Source organism: Barbatula barbatula, assembly GCF_947034865.1.
Source record: "Barbatula barbatula genome assembly, chromosome: 8".
Lineage (NCBI taxonomy): Eukaryota > Metazoa > Chordata > Actinopteri > Cypriniformes > Nemacheilidae > Barbatula > Barbatula barbatula.
The window spans coordinates 8,814,602-8,831,599 of NC_136771.1; the positions used below are offsets into that span (position 1 = coordinate 8,814,602).

A 16,998-nucleotide genomic window follows, 5' to 3' on the forward strand; every position below is an offset into this window, starting at 1 on the left:
CCGCTAAAATCTCCACATTACTGCTTTAACAAAAAATGGTTGATATTACTCTTCATTTCTGAGAGAAGCTAAAAGAGCTGGCACAAATTTGGTATAACATGAATGAAGACTATTAAGTTGTTTCAGTTTGTTTTTGCCTAATAAAAGACAATAAAGTGTTTAGTTTTAAACAAGTTTTTGACAGATTCCTAAAATGCTTGTTTTTCTTTATTATGACAGGTGGTCTAATAAACTTACTGATCAACTAATCGGTGGAATATAGACATAATATCAGGATTGACATAATTCAAATTCATTACATACCAGAACATTTACAATTCCAACAACACATCTTATTCAGCCAAATTTGTTCAATGTAGGTAGCTCAATATCTTTTTATAGCTAGGGAGCACATTCAGAATTCAGCTCCCAATAATATTGTCAGAGGCAGCAATAGCACAAATAATAATAGTAGAGGCTCATTTACACAGCAGAAGTAATGTGGACACATAAAATGAAAGTGTAGCAGAGTTGCAAAAAGCAACAGTTAAACGAAATGTTAGCAGAGACGGGCGATGTAGTCGTTCGTTGACAGAAGGTTAATTCAGTGGAAATGAATAAAGAACTTTCCTCTCATCTATTTTGCGACTATCACAGCCGCTTCACAAGCGCATTAGCACAGAGTTCTTCCTTTCAAGCCACAAACACATTTTATCAAGCGTGTGTAAAAACAATAGCTTATTCCTACAGAATCGTCTCGCTTTGTACTCATCAGCATCGCAAGCGTGAGAAATGAAGCCATATTCTTGTGGCAGAGCAAAAATCCTCCCTTCCTGGAGCCACTTTATCTATTTACGAGTACCTGCTCACTCTCTTCTACACCTACTGATTCTTCTTCTCACTTCCACATAGTGTTTTAAAGTGCTTAAGCAATCCTGAGACACTGTTACTCGCGTTCAAACGATACCTCATGCAAATAGTAGCTTTTTGTTTTATTCGCTTTTATCGCTTCTCTCACAGGTATGCTTATCTAAGAAGACTGTGACGAACAACCCTCGCCGTGGCAGAAATGAATCACACTATCTGTAAATCACTACATGTTTACCTCAGCAGCGCCTAATTACACAGATGGATATGTACTAAACGCCTACGGATGTTAACTACATTACCTCAATCCTCACATTCACAGCACGTGTCTGGAAATAGAAATACACAATTACACAGACTTGAAAACCTAGGCTTTATCATCCATATGCACAGAAGCCATACTTTACGTTTGTTCCTCTGAAATTTCTTGCGATCATTTGCGGTGTTTTATGGGAAACAGAGCACGGTTAATATCTTTTTTATGGCGTTCAACAACCAAGTCCCATCGCTTTCGCACAGCAGAGCTGTATGCTGTGTCAAATTTAACAACCATTTGTGAGACATTGTAAAAAGAACCCAGGCAGACTTATCAGAGACTGAATAGCACTTACCATTGGCCTAATGACTTCTTGGATTGGAAAGGTGGTGGGAATTTTTTTTTTTCGCGTTAGACCTGTAATGAAAGGTTTGTACAGATCATGCGCACTTGAAACCTTTCGGAATATATTAGTCATCTACATGTGTGCCGAGTGACATTGGGCACAAATGTATGAAGTTAATGAAGGGTCTTTGGTGTTTGGCTAAAGAATGCTCTAAATGTTTTTTTATTTATTATGAGCAACTTGTTACAAGTACTTTGGTGGCTCTGTGTCTCTATGGCTACACACGGCCCCTGACACACAGAGCTGATTTCCCAGTAGGTTACGGCTTGTTAAGGGTTGCACTGTATGTGTTATTTTTTACTAGAACTAAGGGGGCAGATATGTGAAATTCTTAATGGAATAGTTGACTAAATGATTATTCACTAATCACAAATAATAATAGCTCACTAGATGGTAATTTGTAGCTTTATGTGACCATTTTTGTCTGAACGGATCATCTAAAACATTTTTGTATATGTATTCTAAGTTGTAAAACTTTTTAATGAGGAAAATAAAACTAAATGTGCCTGAAAAGATGCTCAGGCAATTTATGAATAGACTACATATTCATAGGCTACATAAAAGCACTAAGGTATCAGTATAATGTTACTATTTTTTTCATTTAAAGCCGTTGTGCTGATTTGCTTATCCAAATCGACCCAAACACACATTAACCATTTAGTCATTCCAAACCTGTATGATTTTGTTCTGCAGAACGCAAAAGAAGATATTTTGAAAAATGTTTTGGCCCCCATTGAGTTCCATTGTGTGGCCATAAAAACATCTCAGAATATCTTCTTTTTTGTTTCAGAAAATAAGACTCATATACATAATTTATGACACAAGGGTGAATAATTTTTCTTATTATTTTCATCCATTTAATAGGGGCGCAATGGACGCATTATGCAACTTCTGTGTTTTAAAGCAGGAAACAAAAGTTATAACAAAAATAGATGCCCAGCTCCTGCAAAAAGGAACACAAATGGTGTAATATCCATTTTCAAAAAATCTCACGTAAATCAGGACCACCATAAAAGTTATTTGAGCATTTCTGTCCAATAACACTGGCTCCCGACAACACAAAAACAATTTAAGAGTAAATCATTCAAGTGCTACAAACCCCTCAGCCTATAACCATGGGATTTACACACTATTACAAGTCTCTATCAGCTGTTACATGAAGCAGACATTGATTTGTCTAAAAGGCAGGTGATTGATTGTGCAGTTGTGTCCATACAGACTGAGGTAATGCTTTAACTATGGGAGCTGTGGGAGGAATAGAGACAAGCAAAGGATATTACCAAGGCCACACTTAGATACTTGCAGTCTGCCTACCCTGGAGAGATGAATTTCTTTAACTGCATGCAGCCCTTTTTGAAAACAGCAAGCATGTTAGCGCTACACTACTTTCAGACACCTTAAAAAACATCATGTACCCAACCGACTGGCCAATTGCGGTCCCGCTGAAAATGAAAAGTACTTGGCCATGTGATCCTTATTAATGTTTCTTTATGACTTAATTCTGCACGAATTATATTTTGTTGAATATATGCTTCGCTTTCAGAGACTACAAACACAGGAAGGGGGTAATATGCAATTTAATATAGTTAATTTTATTTTAATTTATTAAGCCATGAGCAAATCAAGCATGATTTGTAAGGCTATAGACCACTCTGGAAGATGTAAACAATGTTAATTCTTTTTTCAGTTTTTAACACAAATGTACAAAATGCAACCAACAGAAAATCTATAACCAGTGTTTATATCTTGAGAAGTGGTCTATAATGGAAGTTATCGTGAATTATTAGATCAATGACACTGTTAAATATATGTAGCCAACCAACAGTCACTGCTTCGACTGTAAAATAAAGTAGGCCTATTTTTATTATATCTGGATTATCTTTTTTTGAAAATATGCTTTTTGCTTCAGCACAGGCAGCGCTACAGGAGACTAGGCTACTATAGACATTTTTTAAATCAAGTCTTTAAACACTTTCTTTTATTTCCAGTTAAATGCAAACGGTTCTAGGTTCACCCCATCAAATTTCTCCTTGTCCAAATAAAATTTGGCACTGCTTCACTCCCCAACACATTTGGAATTTGGCTAATCTTCAGATCTGAACGTTTTGTCATATGCAACACGCAAGTGTATCTGAATCAAAAAGCCCACCAATATCAAACAAGTGTCAGTAACTTGCTCACACTGCGCATTGACACGCGTGTATGTGTTTGAAAGAGTTCAATGGGTAGACGTGTGTGAAAAAGCGCAGTTCCTTTTTTCTTCAGTTATCTCTTGTCACTCCGCCAACCTGCAGCTATTCACAGCCAAATGGAAGGCAGTGAGGTATGAATGAGAAAGCGCGTGCGTACCGAAGCACTGCTTCATTAACTATGCGCAAAGATAATGAGTGCCAGCTCTGCCACGCTAACTTTCTGGGAGAGTAGATACCCTAAGCCCTCAAACAAATAAAGCCTTAAATGTGACCTCCAATCTATATTATGGTAATTTCTCTAATGCAGATTGGAACATAATTGGTAAGAATATGTACACAGCATAATCTCTTCATAGGCCGACTGTGACGGAAATGAAGATGAGCGCAGAAAGATGTCCGGTGGTAGAGGACTTTTATGGGCTCCATTAGCATCTATTTCTCAGCCTCGACTAAATGTCTTTTAAGTTTGAACAACGTAACCTGTCTGTGTTGTTGCTGCTGAAACAGTCTATAACTAATAAACAAAACTCTTAATATCTAACTTTTCCAAACAACTGTGCTGTTCAAAAAGTTGTTACTTATTTATTTTAACCTAGGGAACATTCTAGCAAGCACTAATGAGCTGAAATATTTGAAAACATATATCCAAAAATAAAAGGCGGTACTCCTGCACACATTTTGCTTGCATGGTTTTCATTCAAAGATTGTATGATCATTCGTTACTCTATGTACTTGCCTTTTCTGCAAGATACCATGATCCATGCCAGTTCATCATTTTTCTTCGCATTCTTTCGTTTTTCAACTGTAGGGTCGCAAAAACTAAGTCAGAGTACAGTGCGTGTGTTGCCATTTCCACGCAGACATCCTCCCACTCGATCACAGAAATTGTTATTATTGAAATCTGGGAGAACTTGAACTTTTTTTTGGTACCGGCAACCTGTGCAACCTCATAATTGTGGTTGAGATTATTCATCAACACCGAGCACTTCTTAAACGCACCTGGTATGAGAACGCACTTGCATTTTCATTCTTTATCGGAGTAAAATGTGAATGTGTGTCATTAGGCAGGAGAGATGCAATCATGGGGCAAAAAAGAAAAAATCCTCCTACACACATTCTCCCTTCCAGTGAGGAATGTCAGAATTAATAAACCCGTGTCACTGAATGAAAATCCCTGCTAAAAGTGACATGTGGTTTTGCACTTTTCCTCGCAATGTAAATTTCAGTCATTTGGTCCATTTAGGTCTCGCATTTTGTCGAGCTTGAATGAAACTGTGTATGAAAAAGGAGCAGGTTTTATTACAACTGTCAGGTACCGTTTCCTATGTCGTCATTTCCACATTATCACAGGCATTTCTCTTCAAATCTATAATTGCACTAGCAGCACAAAGCAGAGGCTGAAAATTATTTCAGGAAAACCATCTTTGCTTTCAAAAGCCGAAGATAACATTAATGTACTCAAAGGATCGAAAGGTCAGTCACCGCGTTGGTTTGTGGCAAATTAATTCTGTGCTCAACATGAATGCGAGCCGAGAATGGCATTTTGCCACACAGCGATTGAATTCAAAAATCACACATTACCTCTCGGCAAAAACTGGCAAAAGGATAACATTAAAATTATATAAAGCACAGACAAACTAATTTGGCAAATAAATGAAGTACTACAAGATAGTATCAGATCATACGTTATATTTTCTGTTTCAGAGGGGGAGAGAACATAAGCGATGGAGTTCAAACAGCATCAGGTTTATCACAAAAAAGCAAACATGATTTACATTGCTCCAAGTGTGGCAGGATTTCAAGCGTCTAGTGGACGTCTAGGCTGTGATAAATTCTGTAATGGTTTTATTTCCTCTGGTGCAAATATGGAACATGTACTTATAGAATCAACTGAAAACACAGAGGTGTGCGCATTGTCGAGTCCGGAGAAAGGTGATGGTCTCCAGCTGGGAAGAAGGTCCTTAGGAGGGGAGGCCAGTGTGGGTCACGCTCCCTCTAACAAGTTACAACATCTTCCTCTTCTCAAACTCCTGCAGTGATGAGGGAAGAGCAAAAAGGGTTCAATTGGAAAGGTTGAGAAACCAACTAGCTGGAAAAACACTTTAAATTCAATTTCCTTTGCAACTGAATTACGACAAGTCTGTTATGAGATGGAAGAAAAGGCAAGTTGTATCAGCGACTATTTACTGTGAATCTAAGAAGGGAGGAAGCTCCCATTCTACTTGCACAACGACATCTACAGAAGCCAAGAATAAACAAATAGAGCTGTATAAAATATGCTCGGGTTGAAAAGACAAGCATTTGATGCACAAGATAAATGCAGATTGTTCAAGTGAGGTGTAGCCAGTTTACTAAGGCTAACAGCTGCCGGGTGATGAATTGTGCTTGAAAACATATTTTTCCTATATAAGGGTGACGGAATTGTTCATTTCTCTTCTGAACTCCCTTATGCAAATGTCAGTTTCAGAAATGAAGATGAAGTGTTTGGAAATCGCTCTACTGCCATCTAGTGGCCATGCAGTGCACAAGAAATCAATATGGATGACAAAGAGGAGGATTTAAATGAAAACAAGAAATAAAAAAAAAGATTTTTTTTGATTACACAATTATTACAAAGAGGGAGAGAGAGAGAACGGAAGTGTTATTGATATCTTATTGTGTGTAGCAGTACACCAGAATATTTGGCAATATAACTGCTATTTAACTGTCAATGACAAAACAGAGTTAAGATCAATTTAATTGAGTTTAACCATATAAAAAAGAATGAAAGTGTTAATATTCAGATTAAGATTTGGACAGATATGGTATAATAACTTGAGTCTATGAATGCGTGCACATGTGAGGCCTGGAAAACCGACGAGACACACACAATTGACTTTAGGGCATGTGTATTTAATAAGGGTGACACACACCAGTGAGATAAACACACATGTATGAAAACAATGGGCTGCAGAATTAACAAGCAGCCGGAGTGTTTTTCATCATTAATTCCAATGATTACAAATTAGAATCCAGGGGAGCGATGGAAGAGGAAAGAAAATGGTATCGATGGAGAGGAAAGAGGGTTTGCTAGCACTGATAATGAAAGGATAAAATGATGAATGAGCATAATACACGCTTTCACTTTTTATACATCTTGTTAAAAGTGCTGGCTGTGATAAATTGAGATAAAGAGGCCGAGCTGCTAACACGGCAATATAAACAGAGCCTTGTTCATTTCCTGTTTAGCCTTGCAGCTTTATATTAAATATCTTACGGTTAAAACTGCTGCGATTATCTGAGGTGGCCCCTTATATCATTCACCGGTTTGGCTCTTAGAACGGTGCATTTCGGAGAGCCTGTTTGGCTGGAGCGGTGCATGCCAATGAATCTGCTTTAAAGCGGGTGCTCAGCATGCAGGCACCGCTGCGTGACTTCTTACTGAGAGGAAGAAAAAGAATAAATTGCATTTCTAATATGAATGCCATTAATGGTTGCTCTCAGCGTGTTTGCATTGTCAGGCGCACCTCCAGAAGCTGAAAAACAGCGTGTTGAGCAGTCAGAAGTTGTGCTATGGGCTGCTCTGTGTGATAGCTCTAATTCTTTAAATATCGACTTGCGCGGCGAGAAAGCCGTCTCACCTTGAACATGGTGCTGCCCAGCTGAGCCGGAGACATGCTGACGACAACTCCTGCAGACTGCAGGGCGGCGATCTTCTCTTTGGCACCCCCTTTGCCTCCGGCAATGATGGCACCGGCGTGCCCCATTCTCCTTCCAGGAGGAGCGGTCAGACCAGCGATGAATGACACCACAGGCTTGGCATTGGCACCCTGCAGATGTAATAACAATGATAAAGGAAATATGGGTTTAAATATGACGGGTCAATGACAATAAGGTTGTCTGAGTGTCTGGCAAAAAATTTTAAACATTAGATCCAGCAAGTGGAGGTTTTTAGTAGGGATGCTACGATATAATTTTTTAGAGACCAGGTACACACTGAAACTAATAACTGCCTCAATACACATTATCAAAACATTTTATTGTATTTGCCTGTTACAGTATCGCATTTATCAAATCAAATCAAATGAGAGGAGACTTTTGCCATTGTCCCGCCTACAAAGTCACAAAGGTCAACTCGAGCAGAGAGCCTCTGCCTGCAGACTTCACTTTTGCACGCAGAGCAGCTATGTGCTCTCGCTTCTTTTCCGTGCATGGATATTGTTACGGTTTTTAATCCTTTTTAGTCTAGTATTTTTTGGGTTCCTCTAAAATATCTAATATAAAAAAATATTCTTTCAATTCTTTAAAAGTGTTTTCTGTAAGAAAATAAGAAAAGATTATTTTTCAGTTCAAGATTTTGACTTTTTTTACATTTTCACAGAAGAACTGCCGGTGTATTAATGTCACTGTCAGCAACAACTACATTTTTAATGTATTCTTAAAAAAACTTTAAACCCCTAGACAACATATGCAACATCACAGCCAAACACAATAACAGGAGGCGAATCTCTGTTTTACTGCCTTAAACTGCACTTCACAGATGTGTATATACTGTACGTAGTGAAGATAAATGCCTAAGCATACACTGTACAATATGGTCAAATGTGTGGGAGTGACTGGATGAGCAGACATTTTAAACATCAAGTAGAACTAAGAAACTTGAATTTGGCAGCATCTCTTCTGGTGGATTACATCAAGGGTTAGTTCTCCTTTGTTAAACTTTGAATTCATACTTCATTTCATCCAGCACTGTTTCTAATGTACAAATTAGCACCTCCAAACAAAAAACGTTCTTACTTAACTTCACTGGCAATTTATGATTTTACTGCAAACTTTAAATGGGACCGCAGACTTCAAGTAGAGAACATGAAGTGAATGTGGCCGCCAGTCAAAGACAATCTTGCTTAATACCTGATAATCTTAAGGACAACTCCTTAAAGAAAGTGAATATGACAATTCAGTCTTCATTTACTCACCCTCAAGCTGTTGAAAATCTTTAAGACATTCTCCAATCAATTTGACAGCATCTTAAATGCTGATTTACATGGGTCTTAATGGAACAATTCACCCATGAACTAAAGGTCAATTATTATAGTCATCCCAAACCATCATGCCAGTGCAATTCAGATAAAAAAACTGAAAAACTATGACAGACAAATATATCATACAGCAACAAATTAGACATCACTTTTCTACGGCCAATAGTTTACCATCCCCTTTTCCCCATTTCCACCTTCATTAATGCCTAAAAGCTCATCTGATGTATCATCCCTGTCTGGGGTCCTTAATCAGACCACCATGCGTTTTACAGTCTGATCAATTCAGGTCTTGTTAACAGCTGCACAGGCAGAAAATTTCATAACTGGCAAATATTTCACCCTGAGCTAAATCCTACAGATGAAATGTAGCATGACCGTTCATTGATTGCCATTATTCACGACCGAGGCCATCCTGACAGCGTTCACTAAAAACTACCTCGTCGCAAATCGTACGAAATTGTTCCTTTCAGGTGAACTTTTCTCATTATCTCGACAAATTATTGAAGAATATTGTTCACTGAATCAATTCCATCACTAATTTAACTGACAGGGTGGAATAGCATGCATGCTTATGTTCTCAAAACTTGAGTTTTGACTTTCACCAACTAAAACTTCTCAACAAGGTTGGAAATTGCAGGTTGACAATTCGCTATTTTTGTTCAAATTGGCAATAAAATGAGCTCTCATGCAAGGTCTGCTTCTCAGAAAGAAGGAGTGTTTTTGAAACGTCTAATAGCTCCACTTGAAAATTTGCCTTGCGTCCATGCCACTCACGTACTTGCAGTGATTTGATGGAACCGTACTGAGGTTACCGTAATGCTGACGCATTATCGAAGCTTATCTCAGTCTGACCCATGTCTGGACGCCTGAGGGCCTCTTGAGAAAATGAACGTTTGTGAGTCATTTTGCCATATACAATATGCCTGTATCAGCCGAGCGCCTTTCCTGCAGGAGTGGGCGAGTGGCAGGATTCACGGAATCTACGCTTGCTTTCTATGAGTACTTTCACACCTGACTCATTTAGTACAGTTAAATCGCTCTAGAGTGCGTTTTTCTTCTTGGGCAGGTGTGAATGTAGCAATCGCACTCGAGGGCGCACCAAAAGCGGACCAAATAAGCATACGAAACCTGGAGTGGTTTGTCTGTGGTGAGAACTTGATCCTACCTTGAAAAGACCCAAATGCAAAAAGTACTGCATATTTTTGGACTAAACCAGCTGCCTTAGTCGTTATGGAATGACAAAGTGTTTGTTGACAGTTTGCACTAGCATGGCAGCTCACGGACAAACCTGCAGATGTGAGGAGGTGCCTCATAGAAGATTTCTCATAGAAGAATCTCATATAATCATCAGACCAAATTTCTATTACATTCCAACTTTCGAAAACTCAAAAGAGCAGCACAATATTTTATTATTTAGCAAACATCTCCGGGAAAGGGAGTTTAATAGATCTGTGGAACAAAGACGGGTTAAGGTAAAGAAACTCGGCCAGCAGTACATCCAAGTGTGGGATGCACAAGTTCCCGTTACAAGTTCCGTTTTTTGCCAGGACTTAATTTTACATCGTTTGGACATTTTCCTAACTTGCCTACTTTAAAACTATAGTAAGCATTCAAATGAAGAGTAATAAATTAAATCAATCTAAGAACACTTTTACTTTAACTGCTAAGTGTAATCCATGTTCATACATTTTATTGTTGCTTGTGTGAATAACAGATATGGTTCTTTTACCTGAACCTATATTCTAGTAATTGTTGTCAAAAAACTTTTTGTTTTTATTTTCTCCAATTTTTGTGAAGTAAGAAAATCAGCTTACAGTGTTGTGCTGTTTAAGGTACTCTGCTGAATTCTCCTCTGCATCTCCTCCGATCTCTCCGATGAGAATGATGCCCTCAGTTTTGGGGTCCTGCAGGAACACCTCCAGACAGTCAATGAAGTTAGTGCCATTGAACGGGTCTCCACCGATACCTGAAAAAAGGAAAATAAATTTAAAGACCTCTGCTTTTTCAAACACTCTCCTGTAGCTTAAGACATGATATAATAATGGAATACGAATGAGTTGCTCTTACCAATACACAGCGACTGTCCCAGACCCACTTGTGTGGTTTGATGTACTGCTTCATACGTAAGGGTTCCAGATCTAGATACAATACCTAAAAAAAAGAGAGAAAAGAGCAATGCAAAGAAATTTAAGTATTATACTATAAAACTATCAATTCCAGACCTCTACTTTGCCAATACTAAGTGCTGTGTCAGAAATATCACACTTGCAATCATGCAGTTGGAATGAATATCAGCATGGTTAGCCGTAGAACAGCAGAATTCTTGCTCACGTAATACTGTTCCAATACAACATAAAAGGCTCTTCTGACCTCTACATAAATTCTGTAAATGCTTTGTTTGCAACATAAATGTCTTTGAATTATCTGCTACTGAGGTAGTGTTAAATATTCAGAAATATAACTTTGCAAATGTCAACTGTAACCAACAAAGTACAAAAATGGTACTGGAGATGGGCAACCTGCTAAACCGATTTACATTTCCAGACAGATATTTTAAGAGGTCACCACCTTCATTACAGGAACAGGTACAGAGCTCACCTTTAACTACTTTTCCAGAGAGCTCTTTAAAAACAAGTATCAGCTATTAGCTACAAAAGACACTTTAAACTAATGTGTATTCAGAGCTCATTTTATCAATTTGTACATTCTCTTGGATCACACCCATGATCTTGCCGTTGATAACGCCACACTCAATCGTCAGATGTTCTTTCAGTTGCTCAGCTGCTAATGTGAATGTTTTGTCGCAGTATGAGAAGCTATCTGTTCCAGTCTCTGATTTGAAAACGCGAGGAGATCTGAACTTTATGATACTGTGTACATCTGAATCCACTGGCCAGTTGAGACAGAAATGTGAGGGCGCACTCAATACATTATATATATATATAAAAATAGGGCTATCGCAATTACGACATATGGCAGAAGATTAATTGTCTATTAAAAAAATTTGATTATTTGTCTGTTGTAAGGCTTTGACATTGTAACTATTAATGATAATTAATTTAATCAATGAAGTAAATAACTCATATTATTTACTGTAGAGTGACTTCAGCCTTGAGCACCTAAACTAGATATGAGGGTCTTGCTGTGAAGATGCAGCAAGTCTGGAAGCAAAACAAATCAACAACAAAAAATAAAAATCTATTGCAACTCAAATGACGGAGAAATGTTATTTGAATGCGGTTGCAGATCAAGGACCGTGGATGTAGAATGCAGCAGATCACCCTTGTTTTCTAAGGATTCTAAATAATTGTGGTTATGAGAAATAATTGTGACAGCCCTATTTGGAAAAGCGTATCTGTCTGAAATACAGATTCCCGTTTAATGCCAAAATCACAAATTATTTTGACTGATGACTAGAGACGCACCGGAATTGCTTTTATCAACAGATACCAATTATCGGGCAATATATTGTATCTCTACTTTTGACATGTGTTGTCATGCACTGAGCTCCTTGAGTTAAGACAAACTCTGACTGAGAACACTAAACATCAGAGATGGAGCGTCAAACAGGTCATCCAGTGAAACTTTTACCAATTCTTCCTTTCTTGTGGATGTGTCCAGGCATAATTCCGATTTTGCATTCGCCAGGCTGTAAATAGAAAAAAACCCACTAAAAGTCAGATTCTGTTATATATATATATATATTTTACAGCAGGCAATCCAAAACATGAACAAAAGGACCCTTTTGAGTTAATGAATATATATTGTTGACTTATTACAAATCATTCATCACAGCACAGTATCCACCCCTGGCCTTCCCCCGCAAAAAACTAAATCTTGATTTGAAACAACACCCTAAGCTACACATTATACAGTAACCACTAATATGATTCAATATGATATAATTTATAATGTATTTAAGTAAAAGTGAAATGTATTATATTGTAAATTATTTTTTAAATGGTTTCAATTCGATAAGGTGCTTTCACTTTGAAATTGAAACAATCAGCTAAGTAATGGCTATCACTTTTGATGCATTTTATTTTAGCCATTGATAATATCTTTCATGGTTTAATTTGCATGATCTATTTAAAATGTAACATTTTATATTTGCTAAGTTCAACATTCCCTTTAACTTCTGTTATTCATTTCTAGATTGGCTAACCTCATGACCCTGAAAAGTTACCCAAAGCATCCAAGAAAGATCCTGATTTTAACAAAATGTCCCCTAATATTATTACAGCCTATGTAGTTTAGGGATCAGCATTATTTATACATTAACCCGTATAATACACATCCTATGACAGTTCAGCTGAGTATACATGCACCGACTGAAGGAGAAGATTGAGAGATTAATGTATTGAATCGGTGTGGTTCTCACATTGATGACACCAGGACAGTTTGGGCCAACAAGGCGTGTCTTGCCCTGGCGCAGTAGCTTGTGTTTGACGTGCACCATGTCCTGCTGAGGGATTCCCTCTGTGATGCAGACCACCAGTGGGATCTCTGCATCGATTGCCTCGCTGATGGCGGCCGCTGCGAAAGGAGGCGGCACGTAGATCACGGTGGCGTCAGCTCCAGTTCCATCCTTAGCCTGAAACACAACAGCACATACAAATCACTCATTCAAACACACACCTATATTCTTTATGTGAAAGCTAGGAAAGTTAGATTTAAACTTGTAACATTTTCTCGTAGAAGATTTGATGTGATCAAGCCTTTAAACTGCCAGAGAAAGGCTTCTGGCCTTTAACATTTCTGTTACTGTTGGTATCACTTAGAGAATGAGAGCAGCTGTCCATAAAGTCGCTGTGGCTCAAAGGAGACTGTCAGCGGTCACACAGTCAATTACCTCCTTGACAGAGTTGAAGACTGGCAGACCCAGGTGTGTTTTCCCCCCCTTGCCAGGGGACACCCCTCCTACTAACTGAGAGCCATAGTCCAGAGCCTGTTGACTGTGAAAAGTGCCCTAGAGACAGAGAGAAATCAGAGATCTTTCAGGACAGCAAAACCTTTCAACACGGCTGAAACAACATTAAAGTCAAATTGTCACTTTTATGGTGCTTTTTGTACTTATATTATACGGACAACAGCAGTATAAACATTTACTTTGTGTGTTATAATAATGAAAGAAAGTTATATGGGTTTTAAAGACATGACAAAAATGATGACCAAATTGTTATTTTAGGAGAACTTTTACTTTATGGAAATGGGAGGTGGCATTCATGACACACAGAAGAATTGAAATCAAAGAAAGCTCCTTTATTAGCAAACTACAGTGCAAGCACATCAAGCGGACTTTGTCAATTTGACAATTGACATGGGTTACCTTTGTGTCTGTTTTTGACTAAATGCGATTTAAGGGTGTATATCTTAAAAAAGCCATGTGAACAGGACATTCATCAAAGCCATTATTCAATGCGAAACATTTTCTATTAAAAGGAATAAAAATGACTTAACGATTATAAAAAATGATAAAGAAGGAGATTGGAACAGACTGTGCAAATGATACGTTGAGAACTTTAACCTCCCGCCAGCACGGCTTCCATGTTAATTATTACAGAGTATTTTGAAACGTTGCAGATAAGTGTAAAGGCAAGGGCCACCGGTACCCTCAATACCTAACACCATAATGTTTCATATATAATTAGGAAGAACAGGCAAGATTTTAATCCATCTCCCCTCTCTGCGACCCATTGCCAACTTTTCTACCATCATTTGTTCTCATGCACTCATTAACACGGAGGCACTGTGCTAACTTTGCCGTTTTTCCCGCACGCTGCCTCTGTTAACGGTGCAGCGATTAATTTGAGGTATGGTTTGCTTATGTAGCTGAAGAGCAATGTTAATATGCAGCAATGACACTGTAGTCATCCTTCAACCGCTTCTAATTATAATGAGTGTTCATTAAAACTTCATTTAATAACCCTTCATTATGGCACGGAGTCATCTGAAAGAGGGTGAAGGAGAGGGAGAGGAATACAATGAGAGATATAAATCTCCAGGGGTGAGAAAAGTAAAGTTGTTGGATACTGTAGCCAGCGGTTTGACTGTAACAGGCCAAAGGGAAAAATGTAAAACAATTGTTTCTGTCCTTACTTAACTAAACTAAACACTTAAAATAACACTTTTAAAAGGTCACATTATTGTTTTATAATTTTCTCCCCAAGATTAATTTATAATGTAACTGTGAGGATATTCAGTAATCTTGTTAAAAATGCTGGGACCCTTTGGAAAAGATATGTAGACATGAAGGTGATACACAGCCAGAACTGCCAAGGTTAACTTTCTTTTTGTGTGGAAGCATAATTCAGTGTTGTGGAACTAAGGTTAATGCCATATTCCTTTTTTTATGAAACCCATTATCATTAAAAGCGACACACAAATAAATTGAGCTCTACAGTCTACTGATGGATACAATTATGAGCCAACATTATAAACGTTATCTTGGACTGTCAAATAAACATGTGACTTTACACCCACCTTATAAAGCTTGCAACTGCAAAACCATGTTTTTTCATCGTTATGCACACAGATTTGGGGTTACAATTAAGAACACATACTGTGGCTACTGACCTGTTTGCCTGTGAAGCCTTGACAAATGACCTTAGTGTTCTTGTCGATGTAAAGGTTCTTCCTGTTGCCAGTATAACAGTGTCTCACCCCAGTATGCTGCACTGCAAATTAAAGAAACAACAGGGATGCAATTGAAAACACAGATCAACAGATGCAGATCTATAAAGAAATTGTTTATTCAACATTTTAAGATTTTCAGCTATGCTGACCAAAATCAAGAAACTTTGAAATACTAGGCTATAGCTTGGTAACTACATTATTGGTACAGTATGTGCATAAGGTCTGATGGCAAATGGTCTCATAGGGTCTGATGGCCAAATGTCCCAAAAGGTCTGATGACCAAAGGTCAAGACCTGAAATAGTTTGGAAACAAGAGAGGCACAAAGCGTAAATCTGCATCAAGAACTTTGTCTGGCATTCCAATGTGCTTATAATGGATCAGGGAAGTGTAACAGGTATTTCAACCTCATTGAATCAAAGATTAAAAATGTATGAGATAACCGATCACTGGATCAGAAAGTCTTTCCACAAATCTTGAGGTTAAAGTTCATTTGGAGCCAATGACAGATAATCAAAAGGAATGCCATTATCTGGACATTTCAACAAAATTGAAAACATTTAATATCAACATAATGTGAATTATAAACTTGATTGCATGTGACGTTTGTATAGCATAATGCACACATGGAAATGTTTTAAGAGAGAAGTGTGTAAACATGGCCTTCTGTTCAGGCCTAGAAGAAAATTCCATCATTGACAAACACTTGAATTGCACAAGAGCAACCAGAGACACAAAAGTGTCTGATGCGCTTCACCCTTGCTTGGATGTAATAAAATATTTTGTTTATTTAGACAGTTTCTTAAGATCTTTCAGATCTTCTGTACTGAAGACCGTAAAGCACACGAGCAATAGGTTTGTCAGTATAGTAATACATGTAACCTATCATAAAGAATAAGAACCCAGTTAAGTAAAAAAACACTGGGCATATTGGTAGCAGTAACATAAACAGCATCCTTTACAACATGAAAATATACTCAAACTTATATGAAATGTAATTGCTGTCAGGTTGAAGGTTTGCAAGTCTTTCAGATGCTACGGTTACCATACATTAATACTTAATAAAATTTGACCACATGATGAGGTAAATATTTGGCATACCAGCCAGTAACGTTAAATGCCATGGTTCATAAGATCACTGTTAAACATACCAAGCTATGATACTGCTCAGAAGAAAAGCACAGCCGCATTAGCATTAACGTAGCTGTGCGTTTAACCAAAATAATAAGAGATAAATGGCTTCTACGGTTAATTTAGTTGATAAAACAATGTCAGCACAACTGCAGCATTATGTTTAAAACCCAACAACACTCATGTCGATTTTACTTACAGAGCAACCGGGCAAACAACCTGCTGTGAGACATCTTCGGTCATTCACCAATGACACCGGATGGATGGACCTAAACGTCAGCGTGGATAGTAGTCCTGCTAGGTGCCTGCAAAAACACGAAGCACTAAAATGGCGTGTCGAACTAGCATTTAAAACTCATTTTCCGATAATGTGCATTTTTAAAATGAGTTTAGTTTTGCATGAAAAATGAATCCACAAAGTGTGATTTTCTAACAGCGCAATGCATTCTGGTCAATGTTGTTTTAACGTTACAGCGGCCTGAACCAGTGAGCTTTTATTTTGAAAAGTCTCTTGC

The 16,998-nt window shown here is 37.9% G+C and overlaps 1 protein-coding gene and 1 long non-coding RNA gene across 2 annotated transcripts in view; one reads left to right on the plus strand and one right to left on the minus strand.

Annotated features, from left to right (window-relative positions):
• The window catches only part of LOC306897037, a 91,377-nt gene that overhangs the window by 43,316 nt on the left and 31,063 nt on the right, over positions 1-16,998 (plus strand). The gene's annotated exons all lie outside the window — the stretch shown is intronic.
• Positions 5,370-16,925, minus strand: suclg1 (succinate-CoA ligase GDP/ADP-forming subunit alph). Its single transcript, XM_079463399.1, has 9 exons — positions 16,683-16,925; positions 15,295-15,395; positions 13,571-13,687; positions 13,100-13,312; positions 12,310-12,367; positions 10,786-10,869; positions 10,533-10,684; positions 7,321-7,509; positions 5,370-5,730 (listed from the first exon to the last, which is right to left on the minus strand). Exons 1-9 carry the CDS (start codon positions 16,714-16,716, stop codon positions 5,704-5,706), a joined length of 975 nt encoding a protein of 324 aa, XP_079319525.1. The 5' UTR covers positions 16,717-16,925; the 3' UTR covers positions 5,370-5,703.